Raw genomic sequence first — 26,480 nt, forward strand, 5'->3', positions numbered from 1 at the left:
ATGCCGACTAGTTATACGTACTTATGTTGAGGGCGTTGTGGTGCATCGCGGGCTGACGTATCGAGAAAAAGTCTCCATGTCCATTACTGGGGCACTCCTCCTCTCGCGGATCCCTGAGTTCGGCGAGACAGCGCTGAGCAAGATGACGGAACACGGCCGACACATTCACGTCTTCCTTAACCGATGTACGCACCAGCCTGCAGCCAAGCGCTCTTGCGAGTAGCTCGGCCTCCTCTCTAAAAATTCTTTTTATTGCATTGTCACTGGAATTTTGTAACGAAAAAACTTACGGGTTGACTACGGACTGTTCCAGAAGGTCGATTTTATTCTGGACTATCACTGTGGGGATTTCGCCACATTCGTTTTCTACCTATAAAAAAGTTGGACTTAAATATTGTAGACAGGAGTAATTAATCTAATTATACTTTGGGGATCTTTATTATATATGTTTTAATGTAATACAGTCTGGTGCATCGTTCCGGAACCACGGTTGCACGATGGATGACCGATGAGAACATAAAAGCAATTCGTATGGGCTTTATTTGAAACAACGGAGTTGTAATAATGTGGTTTTTAAATATGGTTAAAATAAAAACCAAGAAAGTTGTTGAGCACGCAGAAAATGTACGATGTTCTATGTCTCCACGCAGATTTATGCGCATTACTTCTATAAATACTCTCGTATTCTGATGGTCTAACATATATATACTCTAAAGTAAAATACTACAGTGAAATACGTAATTCGGCATTTAATCTCCAGAATCCACCATTTTTACTTTTTACCCTTAGCCGAAGTCGCTTACCTTTAGTTTCCATGAATGTGCAGCCTCAAACGAATCCCTATCAGTGGTAGAAAAGGCCAACACGCACGCTTGTGCGCCTCTATAATACGCTTTTGTAATGGCATCGAATTCTTCTTGTCCGGCCGTATCCCAGAGCATCAATCGCACATCTTCACCGTCCACTCTATGAAAAAAATCATTGATATGATAAATAATAGATATACCTATGAAGAATTAGAGTTTATGGCATTATTTCCTTGTTCAGCTAGCTGGAAACGCTATATGATATGTCAAAAGTATCGAATTATCAGTTGGGTTCATTTGTTCGATTTTTTCTTGTTGAGTAATAGACTGGCAGAAAAGGGCAAACCTACTCTAGTATCACGAGTAGCGCCAGTTCTACGAAATCGTCTGTAAATATTTTCTGCAAGTTGAAATATTTGGGAAAGACGTGCTTTGAGAGTTAATTCTACAGACTAAATACAGAATGAAAGTGCAATTTATTTACTAAAAAAAAAAGAAAAAACTAATATATTGTCTATTTTAAGAAATAAAAAGAGCCAGTGTGTGTGTGATACCCAAAAAGTTATCTTAGAAAAAAATCCTCCACTGCGTACAAGGCTTTTTCCAGAAAGTACGCCTTCAAAGCATTATGTAATCGAGGAAAAGAAGTAATTGATTTAATTTCCAAAGGCAAATGATTATGCATCTTTTTGGCTCTGTATAGAATAGGGCTTTTTACTAACTCGGACCGAGGGGTTTGCAGATAAAGATGCACTGCGTTGCGAAGTGAATAATTGTGAGACGGCCTACTTGGCATTTCTGACTTATGTTTGCGTACTAAGCAAATAGATTCAATTATGAATAAAGAGGGAAGAGTAAGTATCTTATATTTTTTAAAGATTTCTTGACAGTGAGCTCTGCTATTAAGTCCAAGCAGATACCGAACTGCTCTCTTTTGGAGTTTAAAGATGCGCTCAAATTGAGGCATGTACCCCAGAATGGAAGGGCGTAACGTAGATGTGACTTAAAAAGGGCATAATAAACTGTTCTTGATGTTTGAAAACTTAATTATCTGGAAACTGATCTTAAGGCAAAACATGCTGAACTTAATTTTTTATATAAGGCATCAATACGCAAGTCCCATTTTAGGGAGTAGTCAACATTAAGTCCCAAGAACTTCACAGATTCAACGAAGTCCAAACTGGTGTTGTTAAGTGCAAAGGGTTGAATAGTAGTTTTATATGATAAGACTTTAGTTTTTGAGACATTTAGGCACAGAAGATTAGAATCGCACCACGATTTAATGGTAATTAAGTCTTTAGAAATAGTAGCATGTAGTGCCCTAGCATCCGGATTGCTCCATGTAAAGCTAGTATCGTCAGCAAAAAGACAGATTTTGCCACTGATGTTAAGATTGGCCATGTCATTTATAAAGATCAGAAACAAAATAGGGCGCAGGACTGAACCTGAAGGTACCCCACATTCTATTGGTTTGCAAGAAGACTTCGTCGTATCAACCTTTACAAGCTGATTTCTGTAACTGAGATACGATTTAAACCACTCAAGGGGCGTTCCTCTAAACCCATAGTGATTCAATTTGTCAATTAAGATGTTATGGTTTACCCAATCAAAAGCCTTGGAGAAATTACAAAAAATTGTTGCTGTTGAATGATTATTATTTATACTGGTGTAAACACTATTAAAGAGAGAAAACATAGCATCATTTGTGCACTTGTTACTCAAAAATCTAAATTGGTGAGGAGTAAGAATTTTATATTTAAACAGAAACGATAAGAGCCTTTTTTTAACCAATCGTTCAATGATCTTTGATAAAGTGGGAAGGAGTGCGATTGGGCGATAGTTTGAAGCTTGTTGTTTATCTCCTCCCTTATGCAAAGGAATAATTATTGCAGTCTTAAGGCAGGTAGGAAAGACTCCATTTTGGAATGACTTGTTAATTAAGTTTGTTAGATGTATTAAGGTGCAATTTGGCAGATTGGAAAACATTTTGAGAGTGAGCCCATCTGTACCAGATACAATACTGTTAGATCTGTTGATTTGGAAATGTTGATGGACGGTGTTTATGTTCGTGTTTAGACCTCTTAAATTACATAGATTCACTTTTAAATATTTCATACCAGATGGATTCTCTAGATAAGCCTCCACCCCGAGATCAGCGATGTTGCAATGCAACTGCGCATAAAAAACGCAATGATTTTAGATTAGAATTGATTAGGATCATTATATACTTCCAAGCTATTTGAGACAACTTAATTATTTGGATTTGTAGCAAAGGCATTCGTCAAATTTGCCAGACAATCGCTAACTAAACCGGTTTAAGTGTCATTCAATGCAGTATCAAGCTGCTCATGAGCAGGTTCATTGCGGAAGATAACGACAATGTAAATTCGCTGATTGTAGCAAGTCCCTAAGCTCGGCATTTTGTTATATAATCCCGTTAACGTAAAATCAAATCATACGTTTGTACATGGAAAGCAAGAGAAGCAATAGAACCCTATTAATAAAGACATAGAGCAATAGCACACATGTAGGGAAAGTATTTGTGTTCTGACAGCTGACAGACTACAAGAGTCTTCAACGTGCCCTTTTTTCATAAAATCGCTGCACTAGCTCATTTTAAATCTATTTTTATGTAACATGCTTCCGAATAAAAAGGTGTATGGAAAAATAAATACAATTCAATGTAACTTTTACCCTAAACGTGGATCTCGGATATCGCATGTTCTTAAGCGCAATAGTTGTTTGGTAAGATAGGTGGAGGGACCATCTTTGTGCCTGTCTAAAGCCCTGTAGGGTTCACTCGCTCAACCGACTCTTTATCGATGCAACAGCTACACATTTCGCTATACCGATTGTAGGTTCGAGGCCTACCGGCCGTTTCGCAGATTACAGTCAAGCAAGGGAGTCCGTTTCTCATTTCTGTTCCAGGCACCCAGGCAAGCTAAACCCTGCAAAATAGCTTCACTACTTCCTCCAGGACTTTTATGCACTCTAGTATGAGCTTGAAGTTCACTTTTTCGGCTGTAATTGCTTTAATGGCAGCTCTGCTATCCAAGAAGATTGATACGACAGTAGTGCGATATCCTCCATTAAGGATTTTCCATCCGAATTTCAATACAGCGAAGACTTCAGCCTGGAAGACAGTACCGTACTTCCCCAGCGAGTCTGCCCTTCTGGTGTATAGCTCCCCACCACAGAACTCGGCACTGGCAGTTGTTCATTAGGGAGGCGTCTGTATATCAGAGGGTCATCTTGTTTAGCTATAAAGGCTCATTCAAGTCCAGTGCTCTATGCATGACATTTTGGTCACAAAAGCCTTACAATCCACTGTATCAGGTACTATTTAATTACTACCCATCAAGCAGCTCTAATTGGGGCAGATTGCATGAAACCGGTTATGCTTAGGCATGCAAGGCGTTGAACTGTATCTAGTTAAGCTCAAATTATTTGCTTTCTCCGTAGACGGATCTTAAGGGTCAGTGACGAATCTTAAGGGTCAAATCAAAATAAGTTATTGCAGATTCTTGTAAGAAATCGTTTGGAGAAGTATCCAGTTCGGAATAATGTTTTCCTAAAAGTAGATCTCGTAACGGTTTTCGACTTTACAACTAGAGGGCGTTCAGTGAGTTTTTATGCCGTAATTGAATAAATACCAAAATGACAGTAATGATATGTGCTTGCCGACAATTTTGTCAACATTATTCGATCTTGGGTTGAACTTCTATATATTCATGAGCATAATCTTCGCACTTGTAATCAAATTTACATACAAATAATATGGCTGGCGTGACGTCTCACTGCTCGGTGGTGTTCATCAAAATAAGTTATTTCAGGTGCTTGGAATGTAGGTTGGATTTGCAAAAATGATCAAGGAAGTGGCATTAAAATGAATAATCGTCCGGCAGGCATCGGGCCAACGGCGTCGCACTTTTTGCTCATTTATCTTCTTAATTATACTCGTGTAGACCGTTAAATATTTATATGTGTGTTTCACCTAAGAAATGTTTAATCACTCTCTTAATAACTATTAACTGTGCGTGCCCAATGTATTCATTATATTCTTCAAAACCGCGACTGCTTATGTAATATTTTACATACCAACGTTTTACGACCAAGATGCCAAAGAAATTGATAACAAAAACCAAGTTATAAGCTGCGCTACCGCAGTCGTAATGGCTTTTGAATTGAATTATGGTTAAAGTAAGTAGAATGAAATATCATGGTGTGAGATTTTTAAGTTTAAATATACTTACTCAATCTGTCTTTCTAGAAAATCCACTCCAATAGTCTTTTTATAGTCTTTGGTGAAGGTTCCCTTGCAGTAACGCTGGATCATGCTCGACTTGCCCACTCCGCCGTTGCCCACGATGACCACCTAGAAAGATATGACAGATCGGCTATTAAATAACTGTCAAATGCAGTTAAATTGGTAGTTGTCGGTGGTTAATCCGTGAACAACTAACGGGCGTCAAAAGTTTTCAAATGTCCGTAAAGTTTTTCAGAGAAATTCGGGCTTGAAGTTAACGATCATCTTGTCAGTTGAACTTAATATGGCAACTTGAAAGTATGACAGTCTGTCACCTACGGAATTGTAGAATGCTTTAAGTTAAAATGATGTTATCAGCCAATATGGTAAACTGGAAGTTACCATATTGGCTGATAACATGACAGATTGTCACTTTTCAATTAGTTTATTGAGAACTTTTGGTGGTTGGGATGGTTGTGTAGCGTTTTTACCCTCAGTATGAATTAATTAATACACAAGATTCAGAAAAATAGTCAACTGATTTATTACACATATTCACACTACTATAAATATTTATTTTAATTTAAAAGTCCCGCCAATATTCTGACTTGAATTGGCCTCCTAGCGGCGAGAACTCCTTATCTAGTAGCCAGATAATTGTTCCGAAAAATTCGCTAGCCTTCTACGAGTCTCGAGAGATGGCGCGCGGTGTGTCCGCATGAGTCCGGAATGTCGAAGCTAAGCTGATATATTCGTGGCGTTATCAATATCGTCACAATATCAAATGATCGTGTTGAACGATTGTTTGTGAGTCATGTCTGATTGTGTTGAATGAATGTTGATTGTGATGTATATATGAATTCTGAAGTCTATGAATGATTGTGATTGTTGAATTGGAATGCGTTGGTCTGAGTTAGGTAAATGTTTAATTGTACTGGATCTTTCTTTGTGAAAGTTACGAAAGATTGTATTGACATTCGATTATGTTGGATGTTTAATTGAGATGTATCTCTCATTGTAATGAATGCTTGTTTGTGATGGTTGGGTTAGATTGAGTTGATTTGAGTTGAGTAGGAATAAGTTTTGATTGTATTGAACATTTAATTGTGATAAATATTTAGTTGTGATGCATCTTTGATTGACACCAAACATGCATTATGGTGATGTTATTGTTGGGCTGAGTTGGGTGATTGTTTAAGTGTATTGAAAGATTAAGTGGTATGAATGTTCGATTGTGATACTTGGATGAATGTTTAATTGTCATGTATCTCTGATTGCGATAATGTAATGTGATTTATGTTACTCCGTATAACTTTCTAAAGTTTTGATAATGTTACCTTAACAAAATTGCCTTTTATGAACCAGCTAATTAGAGATGAAAATTACGTACGCAATACCATATTTTATACACTGATAAAAACACAAGCGTTTTAAAATCCAGTATGTCCAGTATGCGAGAATAATATGGAATTCAAAATTTTACATAAAACACAACAGCAAAGATCGCTACATAGGTCTAAATAATCAGGACATTCATCCGGTGACCTAGAGCCTAAGGAGCTGTTAAAGGATCTACAAAATTAAATGCGGGAGGGTAGGAGATCAGAAGATTTTCTTAGTAAAAAGAATGAGGAAGAAAATATATACCACAATAGGAAAACATATACAACAAAGGAATCACAAACCTTTAATAGATGTAGTGAATGATCTTATTAAGGACAATACAGTTTTGAAGGAAAAAATAGAAAAACTTGAGGAAACTAAGAAGATAAAAGTCTTTACCAGCTTAATCACTGAAAAAGAGGATAAGAAAAAAAACGGAAAAAAATTGTTTCCCTTTTCGATTTTTAGGAGGTGCCAAAATCAGAAATCGAAGCGTTTGAAAATATTAACAACAAAAAAGGTTAAAGACTATTATCACAATAAAGACCAAATCTAATGTATTAAAATCCAGGCGAAGGAAAACTTATCCTAGTTAGCGTAGGTCTTAGCAATAAGAACACACCAATTTTCATAAATGATCAGATAAAAAAAAACTATAAATTGTTAAGAAAGCAAAGCAGCTTAGAGGCATAGGCTATCATAATATCATAATTTTCTCAAATTTTCATTTAATATTTGGTAGAGTTCAACACAGAGATATGCAAGATATAAAAGTTTGGATAAGTTAGCTTTTAATTGTGATCTTATTTCGGTAAATTGGCGTGAGGTATTTAGTTTTACAGAACTAAATGATAAGGTAGAAATTTTTATGTAGAATCTAATGCATCATTCATCTTTGAGACATGCACTTTTTACCACAGTTAGGGTAACAAAGCCGAAAACACCTTGGTTTACAAACACTAAATAAAATGAAAAAATATAAAAACTTTTTGCTATCTAATTATAAAAAAAAACAGCCGCCTGCTAACTAGAAAGCTTATCAAAATGTGAGGAACATGTTTACAACCTCAGAAATAAGAATGGATTGTCCAATCTTAAGTCAAATAAATATAGTAAGGCAAAGGCCAATTCAAATTTAAAATTTCCAAATGAATTGGTTTTTATGGAGTCTGTGCGTCAGTTGTCTACGCCAAGCAGATCAGAAGTGTTGCCTAGCTTTGAAATCTACTGGAAGATGGTTCAAGAACTTTTTTACCATCAAGTATAAATGTTCGGATCAATGTGCTTGCAGGTATAGGCAAGAGCAAATCATTACCTAGCCGACTGCTATATTCATGTCAATTTGTTGTGTTCTTTTGAATCAGGCAAAAAAATTCTAATGTAAATAGGGAAGGACAGATTGGATTATATGAGTAAACAACTATCTGTAATATAAAATTGCTCAGACGTCGGATCGCTCTCTTTTGCAAAACAAAGTCCTGCTACAAAGTTATTGTATCATATGCAAACTTAATAAATATCCCTAGGATTCCAAGATTTGCCATGTTATTAATATAAATGAGGAATACAACTGGTCCAAGAACTAAACCTTACGGAACACCCTGAATCACACGATACTCTCTTGAAGAGACACCATTCAAAGAAACACTCTGCACTCTATTATGCAAATGAGACCCAAACCACTGAAAAGCCAAACTCCTGAAATCATGCCGCTTAAATTTCGACAGCAGTGCCTGACATAGTCGTTTATACATTCATTATTTTATCGATACAATCATTTCGTGATCAACATAGTCACATACCTTGCCAGAGTCCCAAAACACTGTTACAGCAGCCTCAGCACTGCTCAAGGTTAAAAACAAGGACTCAAGGGACGAAAACATTTAACCTGATGTTCCCTTGGCACTTTAAAGCCCAAATTCCTCAGACTTAATAATTTGGCTTTTCGATTGAATATGACGCTTTTTAAACGATTTCTCGATGATTTTTGAGAGGGTTGGAGCAATGATATTAGTAATCTGTACGAAGATGGTGATATTTAGTATAATTTTATTTCCCTTTTCGGATTGGTGATATTTATTTCACTGTTTCAATCTGAAATAAAATTGTAATTGCAGATGCATCTCCAGGGCCTTATCAGATAAATTGAAAAATAACCATACATTAGGTTCATTAAAGGTATTTTTCTTCTTTATCTCCACCAATACAGAGTTAAGCTCAAGTAGATCAGTAGGCAAAAGAAAGAATGAATCTGGTCCAGCCCTATATTTAAAAAACTGTATATAGTTCAAAAAGCCCTGAATATGAACCAATACAATAGAAGCCATTTAGCTAATCAAGTTCAATATTCAGTTTCACAATATTCCTCCGTTTACCTCTTAGGTCATTTACTATCTTCCAAGCCTCTCCCTGAATGTTGTCTGAATTATTTAAATGACTTTTAAAGTATTTTTACTTTGCACTCTTAATTGTTAATGTGTGTAGTGCTCGAATATCTATCAAAATAGGCAATAAAAAGGCATAACATTGCCTAAAATTTAAAAATTTACATGAAATTTAAAAATCTAGTGTACTTATTTAAGATTTACAGAGACATCTTGAGACCTTTGGTAATTCAAGAGCTTTCGTTTTTAAGGTTCTTATCGATAAACATTTATTACCAATTAATTTTCACAAACAATTGCATGAAAAGGGTTTGTATCTTCTCCTGACCCACACTCGCAGCACATTTGCGGCTAATTCAAAAATTACATACAATGGGTCGGAGAGCCCCGAATTTATAACCTTACATTTAAAATCGTTATAATTTATATCCAAAGTGAATTAATTATAGGCCCATAATATTTAATACAACCTAAAAGTGTTTTATGATGTCATGGGTCTGAGGCACACTGCACTGTCGGTGTTCATCAACTATTATTCTCATTGACATAAATACAAACAAAATGGTGGTTATCTTACCTTCAGGGCGACCTCCAGCTCCTCCTCACGCATGTCAAAGTCGGTGCCCCAAAAGGGCACCGGAACTCATGGCCCTGCCCCTCGCGGTACCCGCGTACTGCCCATCGGGACTCTGAAAACATATAAACATATTACAATTACATCGTGAACGTCTGTGTAGGAAAGAGAGAAGAAGTAGTTACCATCAGGGACAGTGACCTAATAAGTGCCATAATAGCACTCGTGTACGGTACGACCGAGTGAAGTGGTGCCACTTGTCTTTTGCCCGAGCGTAAATTTATGTAAATTTATATTAAAATAATGTGCGAGAGAATTTACATAAAGTAAATATGGTAAATTGACGTGACATGAGGTGGTGGGCGCTATATTCATTATCTCTGAGGGTGACATTTTCGATTAGGAAAAAATAAATGAAGGTCGCAGACGTTTTGAAAATAGCGCGAGTGTGTGACGAATTGACGACAGCTAAAATATCTCAGTTAGTCATTCCGGTAAGAAATAAATATTAATTGGGACATGGACCCGCCGTTTGAATTCGTTGCCAAAAAAATCAGTATTATGGGTTAATTTACCGTGAAGCGGTTTAACTATAAAACATTCAGGATTAGCCAATATAATAAAAGCATAAAAAGTAGATCAGAAGTTTGCTTTATAGTAATGTAAATCAATGTGACAACACTGGCACTATATACCAGTAAATTAATGACAAATGACAGCCGTGAATAGAGAATTCAAATTTAAAACTTTATTGTCCAACATGAGACAAATCCTAATAATAGGAAAATTATTGAAATATTGAAAGATAATACATAATAAAATTCAGTCATAAATTCAGTAATCGAACAAATAACAAGATCAAACTTACTAACTAGTACAATATAAAAATAATAGTAGGTAATACATCAAATGCTTAAATAACTAAGAATCTAATTCTACCTGAAATAGCAGATTTTAATTTTTTAAAATCATGCACAATTTCATAACCAACCACATTAAGATCATTATCATTAAACCAGTTGCCCGCTCTATATATAGGCTCTTTCTTGGGTAAATCGCTGCCATAAGCTAAATTCAAAGCTGATAAGAGATCTGAAACATCAATTTAATTGTTGCATATTTTACATAAAAATAATAAATTTTTGCAAACAGCAGATTGATAAAGAGACAGTGCATTAAACCTTGAAAGCGATAACTGATTACCGAATTCCCTCACAGCATATACACTAACCATCCTAAAACTAACATATTTGTAGAATTTTCGACAAAACTCAGTCTAGCCTGTTTATACATATGCACTGCATAATTAAGAAACCGAAGGAGAATTAAGAAAAATTAAGAATAAAGATGCATACAATAGGCGTGATTTTACTAGGGAGTTAAAAAAGATATTGGTCTGCTGTAATACATATTAGAAAATATAATATAAATGAAGCCTAGGATCCTTAAACAAGATCTTATGTTGGCATTTATATCAGCATTAAAGGTAAGCTCTTTATCAACCACAGACCTGCAGTTCACGATTTGGAAGTGTGATATCATTTATTACGCAATCGAAGTCAATCTCATTTTGAGGAAAGCAATTTACATCTTCTTACATTCTTGAAGGTCAAGAGAGAATCTGTTAACTTCATATCATCTATAAACTCTATCAAAATCTGCTTGCAGCTGCATGCGTTCATGGAGATTTTTAACAAGACAAAAAAACGTTCATATCATTGAAAAACAGTGGAAACTTTCTGCCAGGACTCATGTTAATATCATTCACACAAAGGCCTTAGCAAAATGTATGTAGATTACACTAAGTTGATATTTGCAATTTATAGCCTTATATGCACTGTTGATCTACAATGAAAAAATTCTTCCCTATTAGATAAAATATGATGTTTAATTTGGTGAAACAGGATGCTATAAATGCAAGTCTCAAAGGAGAAAAGTTGAAAAAAATGGAGGTTGGACCTAGACTGAATAAAAGCAGAAGTATAATCACGTAAGAGAAAAGAAAGAAAACTATCAAATCCTACAATCTCCTTAATTTTTGTTTTTGTAAGGATGATAATGCATCCACTTGATTTAATTAAAAAATATATGACTGAAATCGGCAGGTATAGTGGAGCTTAACACACTACCAAAGAAATTTAAAAAACATTCACAATTTGCAGGGGAGTAGACAAGCAATTGTTATTGTTGTTCAAAATATTAGGTAATCTAGATGTGTTGCTTTCTTGTAGTGAAAATTTCCATAATTTCTTGAAATTATGACGTATAGAGTTTTCAGTATTTCTTATATAAACTTTATATGCTGTACTCATATAAGACTATGGATGCTCGCAAGGCTTAAGCATTATAGTCAACTAATGATTTAGTTCTTTTCCAACTTCTATGCAACCTATACTTTTCCTTAAAACCTGACACAATTTGGGCAGTAGACCAGCTGATACAGAAATAGTTATTTTTGCGATGTCCATAACGAATCTTCAATTTTAAAAATATCCCTCCTTTTATCAAATTTTAAACATAACCTTAATTATTTTTTTTGTGATTTGATGTTTGTTTTTATTTATCGGTCTACCAGCCTATCCTAATTTAAGTTTATTTTTGACTTTGAAAAAAAGAATCAGGATGAGCCAATAAAAGCTTAATAGATAAATTATATATTTTTTATAGTAACGTAAATGAATGTAACATCACTGCCACCACTAACCACTTAATGACAAATGACACCTAACAACCGTGGCTGATGGCTAAATGTAAATACCCCTCCGGTGTTACCAGTTTCGCTGTTTTTCAGACTGGGCTAATCCTACTACACTATTTTTCTAATAGACACTAATAGTAGGAAAACTAGAAACGGAAAAAAAATAAAACATCTTAATAATTTTCCAATTGTTACCAGTCGCTTTATTTGAGATACTAATTAATTAAAACCTATTTATTATAATTGTAAATCGCAGATAAATCTGAAAACACTGACCATTTCTTAAACCGTGAGTAGAGGCTAATCTTACATATAAAACCAGTGTTGCTACTTTTAAACTTTTATCTTATTGAAGAACGTAAATACATTTCACTAAGAAGTTCGTAATTCATGCAGAAATAATTTGATGACAAAAAAAGTGACCAAATCCAATACCTTTTAAAGTTATTGATGCAAACCTAGGAAGGTTACAGGAGTAATGACCATATCCAACTAAGTCAACCTGGGAATTTTTTTCACATAATGTGTAATAAATATGTGTTTGTTTTGGTGATATTTTTATATAAGCAGACAGCTTTAAGCCAGAATGGGTACCTGAGGAAAGTTAATATTGTCGCTCTGTGCTAAAACTAAAGATATGTAACTGCAAAAATAACTAATGATATCGCAATATTAGAATATTAACATTTTGGGAGGTTATGCTTTCTGTTGGATTATGGTAATTTTTAAATAAAACTGGTAAAATTTGATCTTGCAAAAATAAAATGTATACAAAAGGAGGTAAAAAATAAGAGTAATTATTTAAAATCTATAGCAATAAAATTTACTAGAGAAGCGTGTTTTTATATTTGTTTAAGTTTTCGCCGTAGCAAGCTGATTCAAATTTGCAAAGTTTGGTTTATTTTGTCGGCGTTGTGGTAAAATTCTTACATTATTTGAAGATAACACGCACTTGGCAGTTCACCATGTGGAAAATACAGGAGAAGATATTGTAGAAAAAGCCTTCCGTCAATCTGTGGTGTACAAAATGCTCCAATATATGAGCAAGTACCTAAAATTGTATTTGACAGTAGTGATGAATATGTTCCGGAAGATAAAGAAAGTTCGGATGGTGATGAGCCTCTATCAAAAAAGAGTTGCCGTTAGAGAAGATTCTAATTCTGAAACATAGAAGCGGAATATAATTAAAAATCAAAAAAAGGTGTGCTTGCCATATAGTACTAAATAGCATGTAGATTGTAGCAAATGTAAAATTAATTGTACTTTCAACTTTACACAAGAAGAACCAACCTGTAATTGTTCAAATTAATGGATTTGGCCGTCAAAAAGGCTTTATTATCTGACGTCTTTCTAGTTTCTTTCCTAAGGTACATACATCGAGTTCGTACCGCCACAGGTGTCAGAAAAGAATCTTGCCGTAAATATCATCTAAAGAGGAACGGAGGAACCATGCAAGTATGTAAAAACTTTTTTTTAACTTTATTTAAATGGATTGTTTAATTTACCTGATAAAAAGGGCACCAACGAATAAAACTCGAATTAATAAAATATATATTTATACAGGGTGTTTCACTTTTTTGTAGCAGGACTTTAACAGTATTTAGAAAAATTTATTTTAGGGTAGATTTCTCATATAAATATTGATCGTCAAACTTTTTGTTTCTGAGATACAGGGCGTCAAAGTTTCCCAAAAAAAAAAAGTTTTTATTTTTTAATATCCGAACTATCAAAGATATTGAAATCAAAATTGGTATAAACAATTCTAGGATGAAGGGTCATAATCGTAAATAATGTCATGTTTCTACGTTGGCCAGTAGCGGAGATATGACTAATTAATAATGTTAATGTGACTAAAAAAGTAGCACGCCACTGGATTAAGTCGATTAAACGATCATTTCTAAATAGTGCATTTAATTGTAAACAAAAATGCCCTCTTGATATTTTTTCGTATCTGACTTCGTTTTCTCCTCAAATTGGGTTGTAAAAATCACTTGAGATTTAAAGATAAATTTATTTCAACCGTCTAATAAATCGCAACATAGAACAATACCACAAATACTTATAACTTATTTATAGCAAACAACAGATTACAAGAACACAATAAACAATTAACAAATTTAAAGAAGGTGTTCGAAATGTGAACCATTTTCTGCAATACATAATTCACATCGACGAATAACCGAACGTGAAATGTTATTTATATTAATTTATTTTAATAATTTGAATAGTGTGCCATGAAATAAAAACAGTGTCATAAAATGTAAATGTCATATTAGTATTATCGTGTCAAATTGCAATTGCGTTCTCAAAAAGTGTTATTTATTTATTTCTTCTTATCGTTTTTGTGTCAAAATGCCATTTATGTTTTCAAATCAAGAGTTAGCGGATATCCACTTTATTTATGGGGTTGCAAATGGAAACTCCGCAGAAGCAGCCCGGGAATATATGCGCAGATATCCGATTAGAAGGCATCCACATCCTTCTGTATTTGTAAGAGTCCATCGACAAATTATTGAGAATGGTTTAGGCAATGTACGAGGAAATGAAAATAATGTAAATTTTCGAATAGAGCGAAATAGGCAACAAATTTTGCGTGAGTTCAACAGAGATCCTACAACAAGTATTAGAAGAGTTTCCGCTGGTTTAGGAATTTCAGCTTCCCGTGTTTACCGAGTGTTAAGACGGGATCATAGACGTCCTTATCATTTGCAGCCTGTTCAGGGATTACAACCAGGAGATAAAGAACAAAGAACTGCATTTTGTCGTTGGATTCTTAATGCAGCTAATAATACTCCAGGTTTTTTAAATAACGTGTTGTGGAGCGATGAGTCACTCACTTCACTCGGCGTGGAGTGGTCAATTTCCATAATCAGCACATTTGGGCGCATGAAATCCACATGGAATTCGACCAAAAAACTTCCAGCATGAATTTAGTGTTAATGTCTGGATTGGTATTTATGACAGTCGACTTTTTGGACCATATTTTTTGCCACCACGGGTAAATGCTGCAGCCTTCTTGGAATTTTTAGAACGGGAGCATGCGAATATGTGGCAAGATATTCCTTTAAATTTAAGGAGACGGAGTTGGTTCCAGCTTGACGGTTGTCCTGCGCATTATGAGAGAATTGTGCGAAACTGGTTGGATACCCATTATCCAGAAAGGTGGATGGGTCGTGGAGGGCCAGTAGCGTGGCCTCCACGATCCCCAGACTTAAACCCCTTAGACTTTTCAGTATGGGGATTTTTAAAAGAAAGAGTGTATGCGACACCTATTCCAACAAGGGATAACCTTATAAATAGAATTAGGATTGCTTGTAATGAAATAGTACCATTTTTAAATAACATTTCACGTTCGGTTATTCGTCGATGTGAATTATGTATTGCAGAAAATGGTTCACATTTCGAACACCTTCTTTAAATTTGTTAATTGTTTGTTGTGTTCTTGTAATCTGTTGTTTGTTATAAATAAGTTATAAGTATTTGTGGTATTGTTCTATGTTGCGATTTATTAGACGGTTGAAATAAATTTATCTTCAAATCTTAAGTGATTTTTACAACCCAATTTGAGGAGAAAACGGAGTCAGATACGAAAAAATATCAAGAGGGCATTTTTGTTTACAATTAAATGCACTATTTAGAAATGATCGTTTAATCGACTTAATCCAGTGGCGTGCTACTTTTTTAGTCACATTAACATTATTAATTAGTCATATCTCCGCCACTGGCCAACGTAGAAACATGACATTATTTACGATTATGACCGTTCATCCTAGAATTGTTTATACCAATTTTGATTTCAATATCTTTGATAGTTCGGATATTAAAAAATAAAAACCTCTTTTTGGGAAACTTTGACGCCCTGTATCTCAGAAACAAAAAGTTTGACGATCAATATTTATATGAGAAACCTACCTTAAAATTAATTTTTCTAAATACTGTTAAAGTCCTGCTACAAAAAAGTGAAACACCCTGTATATATGGCATTCTTCACTCCCAACAAAGATCAATGCGAAATCTATTCGATGTGTAAAAACCACACTATTGCTGAAGATTTTTTGAAGAAATTAAGCAAAATACTGAAAAAAATCATGGTAAAATTAGAGCAGTTGAATATACCACCTTTCTTAGTACTGCCGTTGACTTACAGAGCATTCTTCAAATACCTTCATCTGATGTACCGCAAATGATTTACTCACTTAAATTATGCGCAATTTCATTATTGGTTTTTACAATTTCACTATTTATGAAGCAGCACCACCGAATAACGTATTTTACTATGCATGGACGAAGAAAAACAGTCAAAGAGACAGATCAGACATCGGAACAGGATTGTTTCAGTGGATTTAGAATATTCCGATAAATATAAAAGAAATCAGCTTTTACTCCTATACCTGTAGCGGGTGAAACCGAAACCAGTATATAGATGCTTTATTCCTATGTGTAGTCTAAAACACTAACATTCGGGTGTTACAACACAACTTCTTAGAAAAAAAAACACTCTTATATGAAGGTAGATTTTATGCATCCACTTTTTTTTACCGCGATTTTCAGATTTTCTGGGGTTAAAGCTTTTAGCGTCAATTTTTTTTTAAAACGGAATTAGGGATGATTCTGAAGATACATTATCCTGGCTTAAGATAAAGATTATGCGTTACGAAAAATCAACCTGGTTGTGTCCTTTTTAAGTACCACTACACTGATTCAGATTTTTGAACTTTAAGGGTTTCATGAGGTACCTAATGATAGAGGCAGACCGGCTGATATTCCTAAAAATATTCTAGCCTAATATAAAAATCTTTTACCTATCCCAGAGAACAAAAAAAAATTTCTTCAGCTATGTAAAAGTAATATTATTCCTCCGGAGTATCATGCTTGATATAAGTCACTTCCAGTTTCCAGACAAGAAAACGAAATTTACTATATTTCAGATAAAATTGTTTAAATATTTTAAATGAACAAATAAATATGTCAAATTATTTCTGCTTTTTTTGGAAGTCACAGTTATTTAAAAATATGTCAAAATACTATACATGTCAGTTATTAAAATTAGGATTACATTATACAACTGATGTAAAAACTGCGCTTGTATACAAGTAAAACTGGCTTTTGTATAAGCGTATAAACTTTCAAACTAATTTATTCAAAATGAATTAATTTAACTTGGTCACTTTTTGCCGTAAATCTGTGATGTCACTTTTAACGATATTTTTTAGAACAGAAACATGAAAATACTGGCAACATTGGAACTGGTACGTAAATTTAATTTTCAATGTCTTATATTCACGTTGACAAGTGACAAATTAAAAAATATATCACTCAGGACGATGTATTCAACTAATCTTTATAAATTAGATTAGAAGATAATGACAGCTGACATACAAGAATTATGGTTAAATTTATATCCCCATTCCAGCGTTGACAGAATATCTTTGATGCTGTTTCGGAAAGAGCATTAAAGATATGTCTTCGATTTTTGTTGTGATCAGAGACAATGAGAAAACTGAGTCAGCACTGCCCCTCCGAAATATTCTTGTAAAGAAAATCAATGGGCACCTAAGGACTTCAGTTTATCGGAAACCAACATACACAGGACAATACTTATACTACAACTGCAGTCATCCTGGTTCAACAAAGTTGGGAATCATTAAATCCCTATATAGGAGTGCATAATAATGTTGACCTCAATAGGAAAATATAAAACATCACCAAAGACTTACAGAATAATGGGTATCCATGAAAATTAATAAAGATTACTAATAGGGAAGTAGCAAAAATGACAAGGAAAGAGTCACAGCAACTAGAGGATCATACAGGATTTTTAACGATTCGGTACATTAAGGGAGCTTTAGAGAACTCAGGAGAATTGCCAGAAAATTTAACATTAAGACTGTCTTCACTTCGAAGACAAATATAGAGGTTTAGTATCGAAGACCAAACCAGAAAGCCTACTTGATACCAAGAACTGCGTATGCGAAATTTCCTTGGAATGTGGAAAGTCATATATAGGCGAGACAAAGCGACCGCTGGAAGTCAGAACAAAAGAACGTCGAGGTTTCCAGACCAGGAATAAGAGTATACGCTTGGTTCATTGGCCTCAACATACATTGGACAGAAGCAAACATTTTGTGTAAGGAGCAAAATTGGAAGAAAAGAAGATTCTCAGCAGCCACTTACATTACGCAAAACCAAGGAATTTTCAGTCACGCCAGTGCTGATATTCCCAATAGCTGAAGATCCCTACCGTCAGGACACTGTTTATTACACGCACCTCTCACCCTACACACACTTCTAGTAGACACACCTGTAGAATATGTATTGTTGTTTGTTTACACTTGATACCGGTTTGACATACTTCACAACAGAAAATTAAAAGAAATTTAATTTCAAATAAAGTTCAAAACATTAGATTTTACAACACCAATATAGGTACAAAAATTTAGCCGCTATGAACGATAGTCAGCTGTCATTTATCATCAAGTTATTGGTGTGTGTGATTTTTTTTGAACCTTATTTAATTTTTTTAAATTTTATTGGCTCATTTTGAATGCTTTATAGTTTATAGCCATTTTACGGCTTATTAACCCACAAACTCTCAAATTATTTTTTTGTTGGCAACGAAACCAATAAATAGCAGAAAAATTTGGCAGCAGTGCTCCAATCTGTCCTCTGTCAACATACAGGTAGACATTGTTTATTATCCATAAAAGATATACAGCTTTTCCAATTATAAAATACAAAATAACAAAATAGGGTTGTTTGTAAAAGAATCTCTTTTGTATTAAAACTATCACTTGTCAATTAACAGTGACAAATGAAGATCCAATTTACTAGCTGCTAAATTGACTTGCTTACTCCGCAGTTGCCAGCTTTTTATTTATGCTAAAGCTGTGAACATATTCTGGCCACATTGGAAGTGGTATCTATTACTATTATACAATAATTAAGTTTTAATTACTCATTATAATCTCGATATCTTCTTCCTTCCAAAGAAAAGTAAGGTTAGGATGAGTGGGGTATCAATTTTTTAAAGAAATAATATTAAATATTAGTGAATAGAAATATGATTGTTTAAAACTGGCAACAACAGAATGGGGATTAACTTAGCTTATACTATCATTTGTCGTTAACTTGTTAGCTCATGATTGTCAATAAATTGTTTCCTTGCTTCCCATTTGCTTCCCTTGTTCAGAGATTTATTTACGTTTTTGGAAAATTATCATCTTAGTTTACACTATATCTAAAATTATTCTGGCAAAACTGGAATTGTGATGCACATTTAGCTTCTAATATTAAGTACCTTCCTTTATCAAATTGAGTGAGGTGGGTTTGCAAAAAAAAGCAAGTGACCAAGAAAACTGTTAGGATGTATTTTACATTCGATTTCTTCTGTAAAACTGGCAACAACAGTGGAATAGGTTTACCCGCTACACATAATTGACAACTACTACTTGCCTTAAAACCAGGATTAACTTAGGTTAATAGATATGCTTTAGAGACGTGTCTTAAACCGGATTTGACTTAATTGCAACTTGAAGATAACAGTCTGGTTAACGCCTTTCATTGGTTTTTATCTCGAATTTGCCTTGGCGCCATATCTATGAAGTTTCTCTTTTTTCAGATTTACATGTGCAATGAAAGCGCGCGAACATAATTCTTGGCAACAAAAATTATCAGTGACACTAGAACTTTCGATTTCACCATCGCAAACATGTTTGGGATTATCGGTTATTTGTTCCGGCATAACTTCTTACGGATAAAAATACACCTTCATTCTATTTCTCTGATTTAAAAGGCGTATATTAAAATATTAAAAAAACAGAAAAGAAATAAAACATTTGAATAAAAATTCATGGTAGAGAAAAAAAGAAAATCAGTACAAAAATTTAGAAATTTTTAAAGTAATTACATTTTTGGTAGAGAATGTCCCATTTAAAAATACAATTAGTACAATTTTAATATATTTGTATGACAACTAGTATAATTATACGAAATATTAAATGAATTTGTAGTATTTCAAAATTTATACTAAAAATATCCTGAAGCTATAAACACCCTGAAATTCTTCAAATTGTCACAGTTTTGAGAAGAAAATACCCTGCAATATTATTTAAAAAAGCAGAATTAAAAAAAAACATATATACCCATATCTGTAAGCGTTTCACTAGAAGTTTATCTTTGTCTTACTAATTATTGTAATAAAAATGCGAAGAAGCGTTCAAATCACTTAAACTTATACCTTCTTGTATTAAATTTATAGAAAAAATTAAAAGCCTGCTTTTGACAATTGAAGAAAATTTTTTACAACACAATGAGTATGACATAGGTAAACTTATGGTAAAACCTAAGCATCGCACAGAGATTTGTTACACCGTTAAGTGAACTCAAAGTTTAACAAAACAATTCAAAGCTATATATTTTAGAAAAAAAAGTAGATGGTTTCTGAAAGATGAAACAGCATTTATTTATCTAATTATTTATTTCTTTATTAAAAATTGTATCTAAGGCCCAAAGAGACTACATGGATTTCTCAAATTTGTTTTTCGCCTTGACTTTTCTCAATAACTTCAGAGACAAAAAAATTACCATTTTAAGAAGAAACCTATAAGTTGCAGAATAAAATAATAAAAAAACCAATAATAAATTGTACTGAAACGTCTTGAGGCCGTTGGCCACGCATAAGGTCCTGCTAGTACAATTTTATTATAAAACTGGACAGCAAACAGTACAAAATATTAATAGAACTATATTAATAGGACTATTTACAAATATGTACTTGCGCGTGGTCGTAGCAGCCTCGCAACATCATGCAACCACCCTAATTATCAAAATTCTTGCTATATTGAAACACTTTAGAAATATTGAAGTGATGCGATGCCTTAGGCCATGCAAAAAAGAAACATTAAGTTGCAGTATAAAAGAGCGGTGCGAGGGCCAGAGGCCTCGTTCCACCCCTCAATTCTTTTAATTATTACAATTTTTGCATTTAAATTTTCCAATGATACGAGGCCTTTGACCATACATAAGGCTTAATTAGTACAATTTTAACTTTAAGTATAAACTGGGTGACCTGGTTGGAGGCCTCGTACCACTATCTAATTTCTCCAATCATTTAAAATGCAAATTATTGAAACATAGTAATAACATAGTAGCTTTAGAAATTTACTAATGATGCAAGGCCTCTCAAGGCCAGACAGAAGGCCTTTTTAGTGCTGTTTTAATGTGAAATCAAGTGACAAACTGTACAAAATATGATTAGAAGATTGCTATTAACTTATGTATACTAAAAATGAACTGTGTGTAGCCAGAAGCCTCAAATCACCCCTTATTTTTTTTTAACTTTAATAAAGTTAGCTAAAGATACTTGACTTGAATTTAAAAATTTAGCAGCATTATAGCTAAAGGATCGTTGAAACATGGCAGTCTTATGTTTTGGAACCGTATAAAACTCTCTGCTTTGGGTAACACACTCATGTGTATCACTTCAATAGTTTGGAATTTAGGTAACTTGAACACCCCCTGCTATTTTAAAAACCATTGCAGCTTAAAGATTTTTATCTACAGCAGATGATACTCAAAACGAAAATCATTATCAAGGTAGATTCCTAATACTTATGCATACACTAGATAATCAAGAGAAGTCTCATTTAACTTAATATTAAATTTGTAATTGGACTCAATGGCTTTTTGCCAAAAATAAACATTTTAGTTTTTGAAGTAATAAAATTGAGATCATGAGCACTTGATATTTTAAAAATATTACTTAAGTCATAGTTTAGAGTTGACAAGCATTACCAATATTATCAAAAAGAATAGTAAATCTGCATGTCATCTGCATACTGATGCGACTTACAATTTTTGATACGAGTAGGGATATAAGAAGTATATACTAAGAATAATAAAGGGCCTGAAATACTCCTTTAAGCATGCCTCTAGCAATATTGCATCACTATCCAGACCAGAACAGCACAGTTTTTTTAAAAGAGTGTCGTGCTGTAAAACCTCAAATGCATTACTATAGTCGAGGGGTACTAAGCAGCTGGCATTGGCTTTGTCGGCATTTCTAAGGAAGTTTTCTGTTACAGTGAGTAACGCGGTAGTCGTACTAGAACCAGCACGAAAACCTGACTAAGTGGAAGGTATAACATAACAACTGAATCAGATATATATTGATTTAGTTGATTATATATAATTCTTTCTAGTTTCAATTTTATTATAATTGATTTTTTCGAAAGTAAAGGATATTAATTGATTGAGTGATAAACATTTATTCATGATGTAAATAATACGAGGTAGCAGATGAGGGGAGATAAAAGAGAGAATACCAGCCACAAAATGATTCGCTGAAGCTCTACTCATGTTCATTTGTTCTAAAACCATAAAATTCATTGGGATTTTACATTACAAAAAACATATACGTAAACATTCACCAAATAAAACAAAAATTACCCGTTATCGGGAATAAAAACAACCGTGTGTTTCTTTTTGTGTTGTTGCTTTTCTTTCAGTGTTGTTTTTATTCCCGATAACGGGTAATTTTTGTTTTATTTGGTGAAAGTATATGTTTTTTGTAATGTTCTGTATATGATGATGGCTGTTTACACAGCCGAAATGCATAATACATTTACCTAAGTGACCTACATGCATTTTTCTTGGAGATAAAGACTTTTGTAATCTTTATATACACGTTCTCCTACAAAATATGGACTTCTATTCAACTATTTCTTATTACATTTATGGTAAAGTTGTTTATATTCAGCAAATGTTTGCCTTTGATCTTAAGATAGTCTGTCAAAGTTCCTCCAAATTAAGAAATCTTTTAGAAAAGCCAAAAGTTAAAATTAAAATCAATGAATCCGGGATCTATGAGATTATTGTAATGATTTTAATAAGTTGACCTTATTTATCTTATGTAGATACATACATAGGGCAAACAAGAAGATCCAATCATGTGAAATATGGACGGGTTGAAAAATCAAGTTCGGCCGAACATATTTTAAATACTGGCCATTTTGTAGGGATAGATAACTTAAAATTACTTAAACCACTTAATAACAACAGAAAATTAGATGCATATGAAAGTTAAGCAATATTCAAAAATCAAAAAAACCTTTCTTAACAGGGATAAAAGTCCAATCACTTATAGTCAATTGTATAGTTTAATTAGTGTTTAAACTATATTTAGCCATGCTTCATTGCTTCTATTAGTGCGGTCTATTGGGTAAGTTTTGTCTGTTTAAGTTTTGTAAGTTAAGTTTGTTAAGTTGTTTTGTATAATTTTGTAATGTTATAGTCTTACTCCTGAACAATACAATTTAGGTTCACTACTCCATTTTCTTGGACCTCTTGCTCAGTTGATTTTGCTGGCAATTTTTGATTGTTAGATTTCTTATAAAAGTCTAGGCATTCATTTTAGAATGTCGATTAGAGACAACTTTTAGAATTTTGAATGTAAAATTGAAAACTTTGGCAGGATCGCTTAAAATATTAATAAAACACATTGGATATTCATAGACATCCTGTTATTATTTGAACTTCACTGTCATAACTCACGCATTAGGATCACATAGTGATTGTTGTATTGGCATATTTGGACATTATTGCTTATTACATATTGCAATAACGCTCATTCTATTAAACAAAGGATAATGCGTGAAGGTATTCTAGACAGTATACCGACGTAAAGCAAACTCATTTACTACGAAACTAACTTACTACAACTAGTCAAAGAATTGACTTAAGTATAAAGCAATATCAGTCTTAAAATCATACTTTGACCAACCAGAATCTAAGGATTTTAATACGACCCTTTGCATTCTTATTCTATTCCTAGACTCTCTTCCATATTTTATACATACAACTGGTATTTAATTTTATAAAACAAAAATAGTGAATAATCGTATTATTTTCCTGCTGTTATTTGCGTGTCTAACGTCAGAAATCGAATGGACGGTTACCATCTGCCGCTTAATTTCTAATTATTATCGCAAGGAAACATCTAAGTGAGCTTTTCGTAGTCAATGAACTATTCAAAAAATGAAAAAGAAACGCTTCTTTTGAAATTGTTTCTGTTGAATTCGATCCATTAATGCACAATTATAGCAATGCAAGGATATCCTTCCTAAAAGTGAAATTAAATTTCGGTTTAAATGAGAACTTGAAGATCTTTTTTTAAACATTAAGATTAAATTACTTTTAGTTTGTAGTTTTTCCTTAGTTTAGAGATATTTTTGTTTAACGATTTATACTAACGCAAGTTGATCCTATATAGTAAAATGGTTTACCCCAATCACAATGTAAAGTTAAACTAGGATTAAATCAATATCGACTTATAGTTTAGGTATGTTTATTGTGGTATCCGTATACTATTGCTACTTTATCTATTGTGACACAAAACTTAGTTGACAATGGAAGGTAACACCTAAGTTAGCTATACCACAGTTTTACAGAATATATAGTATTCTGTAAATCTGTGGCTATACTCTCAGTACGACTCAATAATTCAAGACCAATATAATACTTATAATTTAATATTATGCGTTTTCGAGTATGTCATGACTTTACATTTAGAGGGTTTAATTCTAGTTTATGGTTATCACACCAACTATGAAGGATATTGATTTGCTTTGGAGAAAAACGCAATCGTCCATCCTATTAATCCTGGCATAGAGCTTAAAGTTACCAGCAAACAGTAAGTTGTAACATTCAAGAGCAAGTTAATAAAAAGAACAATAGTGGTTCTAGATTCCACCCTTCGGGAACACTAGATGAAATCATATATAATTCTGACTTGAAATCACCGTAGTTCGTAGTTCATACAAATCGAAGCCTTTATTGTAAAATACGACTTAAGAAATAAGATAAATGGTTTTCTAAAACCGAAAGAGCATAGTTTTTTAGTATACTCCGGTGACTTGAAAAGTTGACGTACACGATGTTCTCCTGACTAAAATCATCTTTGGTATTACTGCGATATTGATTAAATTCAAGGAAATTTGATGACGTTGATCGTCCAGATCTAAAAGCATGCGCTGAGCAGAAAAAATACGCTAGACCCGGTTATACAACGCCCTCTAAAATACCTTAGCAAAGCTGCTTAAAATCGCGATCAGTCTGTGTACCATCTGCTACGTCCCCCTTTTTAAAAACGGGACACACCCTTGTTAATATCTAACAAGGAAATGTACATATTCTTAAGGATACATGAAAAAGAGATGTAAGAGGTTTTGCTGAGACCATGCTGCAATCTCTTAGTAAAAGCAAGGAACAAGATCGTAGGCTGACTTGTATTTATTTTATATATCCTTTAGAGCGTGCTCAATCGTTCTAATACTCTACAATATCCAAGAAAAAATTTGATAACATTTAATGAGATTCATCTGGGTTAAATAAGATGAGACCCACTATCACTAGGTGTATAAAGAAAAACCTATATCTGCTGAATTATCATACACTCCCATTGGGTCATCCATTTCACCTTGAATTATCGATGAATCTTTTGCTGCTTCCATATAAGACCACAAAGTTTAAGAGTCAGTAGAAATACTATTTTGAGTTTTATCTTGATTTTATGAGTGACCAGTCTTTTAAACTGCCTTTAATGGTACTCACGACTTGTGTTCTTGAAAGCCTTACAACATTTTTCTTTAAGCATTTAAGCCTAAAACTTCAAGTTCGGAAGAATACCAGTACTATATATAGAGTACATATAAATCAAGTAAGTTACATACCCCTTTCACTCTATAAAATCATTATTATTTGTTAAGTTCATTTTTAGCTGTATAAGCAATTTCATTTACTTTTTATGCTTTCGCTTTTAGTTTACGAATTCAGTCAGAGCTAAGCCATTGTTTTAAACATACCATATTATATATGTATTATTATTATTTTACTCGCATTTTAGTTATTAACAAAATAAAAGTTTTTTTTTTAAAACATAAATTCGTAGTATCGAATTTTAATTGGCGCAGTCGGTAGGATTGTCAAAAATCAATATATCGTATATTGATTGTTCGTTTACGATTAATTGGTAATCGAAAATCGGTCGAGAGTTTTCCGAACGAAAATTGGACTTCTGGCTAAAGACCAAAAGTTAAGTGTGTGATAATTCCGGTAAAGTGCATGGTGCATCCTGGGCATCCACGCATTGATTGGAGATTGGTACCACATTGACCAGTTTCGCGAGGGTTAGGACTTGGAATTGGACATCATCGCCACCCAGTCTTCTCTTCTCATAGAATGGCAGTTGCCGCAATATTTATGTAAGTGCAACCATTAATAATTTTTACTGATAATAAATGTCTATTGAGGATTTAAGTTCCTATTTAAAGAATTTAATAATCGAACCTTCAGCTTGCTCTGGCTCCGCTTCTACTCAAATTAGTGAAGTGTT

The 26,480-nt window shown here is 33.5% G+C and overlaps 2 protein-coding genes across 3 annotated transcripts in view; both read right to left on the reverse strand.

Moving 5' to 3' along the window:
- Positions 1-7: 7 nt before the first annotated feature.
- Positions 8-9,429, reverse strand: LOC126750143 (ras-related protein Rab-23-like). The gene is made up of 5 exons (XM_050459653.1): positions 9,397-9,429; positions 5,060-5,181; positions 804-966; positions 291-370; positions 8-236 (listed from the first exon to the last, which is right to left on the reverse strand). Exons 1-5 carry the CDS (start codon positions 9,427-9,429, stop codon positions 8-10), a joined length of 627 nt encoding a protein of 208 aa, XP_050315610.1.
- The window catches only part of LOC126733538 (putative leucine-rich repeat-containing protein DDB_G0290503), a 77,194-nt gene continuing 55,804 nt past the window's right edge, over positions 5,091-26,480 (reverse strand). The window contains exons 2-3 of one of the 2 annotated variants that reach the window (XM_050436873.1): positions 9,397-9,508; positions 5,091-5,181 (exon numbers count right to left, since the gene is read on the reverse strand). In XM_050436873.1, the coding sequence (XP_050292830.1) occupies positions 9,431-9,508 (78 nt within the window). In that variant the 3' untranslated portion in view covers positions 5,091-5,181; positions 9,397-9,430. Of the gene's footprint in view, positions 5,182-9,396; positions 9,509-26,480 lie in introns of those variants that run through there. The other variant, XR_007659751.1, reaches the window with a different exon arrangement.

The sequence above is a fragment of the Anthonomus grandis genome, chromosome 2, assembly GCF_022605725.1.
Source record: "Anthonomus grandis grandis chromosome 2, icAntGran1.3, whole genome shotgun sequence".
Taxonomy (NCBI): domain Eukaryota; kingdom Metazoa; phylum Arthropoda; class Insecta; order Coleoptera; family Curculionidae; genus Anthonomus; species Anthonomus grandis.

Coding starts and splice junctions, on each gene's coding strand:
- LOC126750143 (XM_050459653.1), bottom strand. CDS start 9,429: ATGCGTGAGGAGGAGCTGGAGGTCGCCCTGAAG. Junction 967..5,059: donor TTTCTAGAAAGACAGATTGA/GTAAGTATATTT, acceptor TTTTTTTCATAG/AGTGGACGGTGAAGATGTGC. Junction 371..803: donor CACATTCATGGAAACTAAAG/GTAAGCGACTTC, acceptor ACTTTTTTATAG/GTAGAAAACGAATGTGGCGA.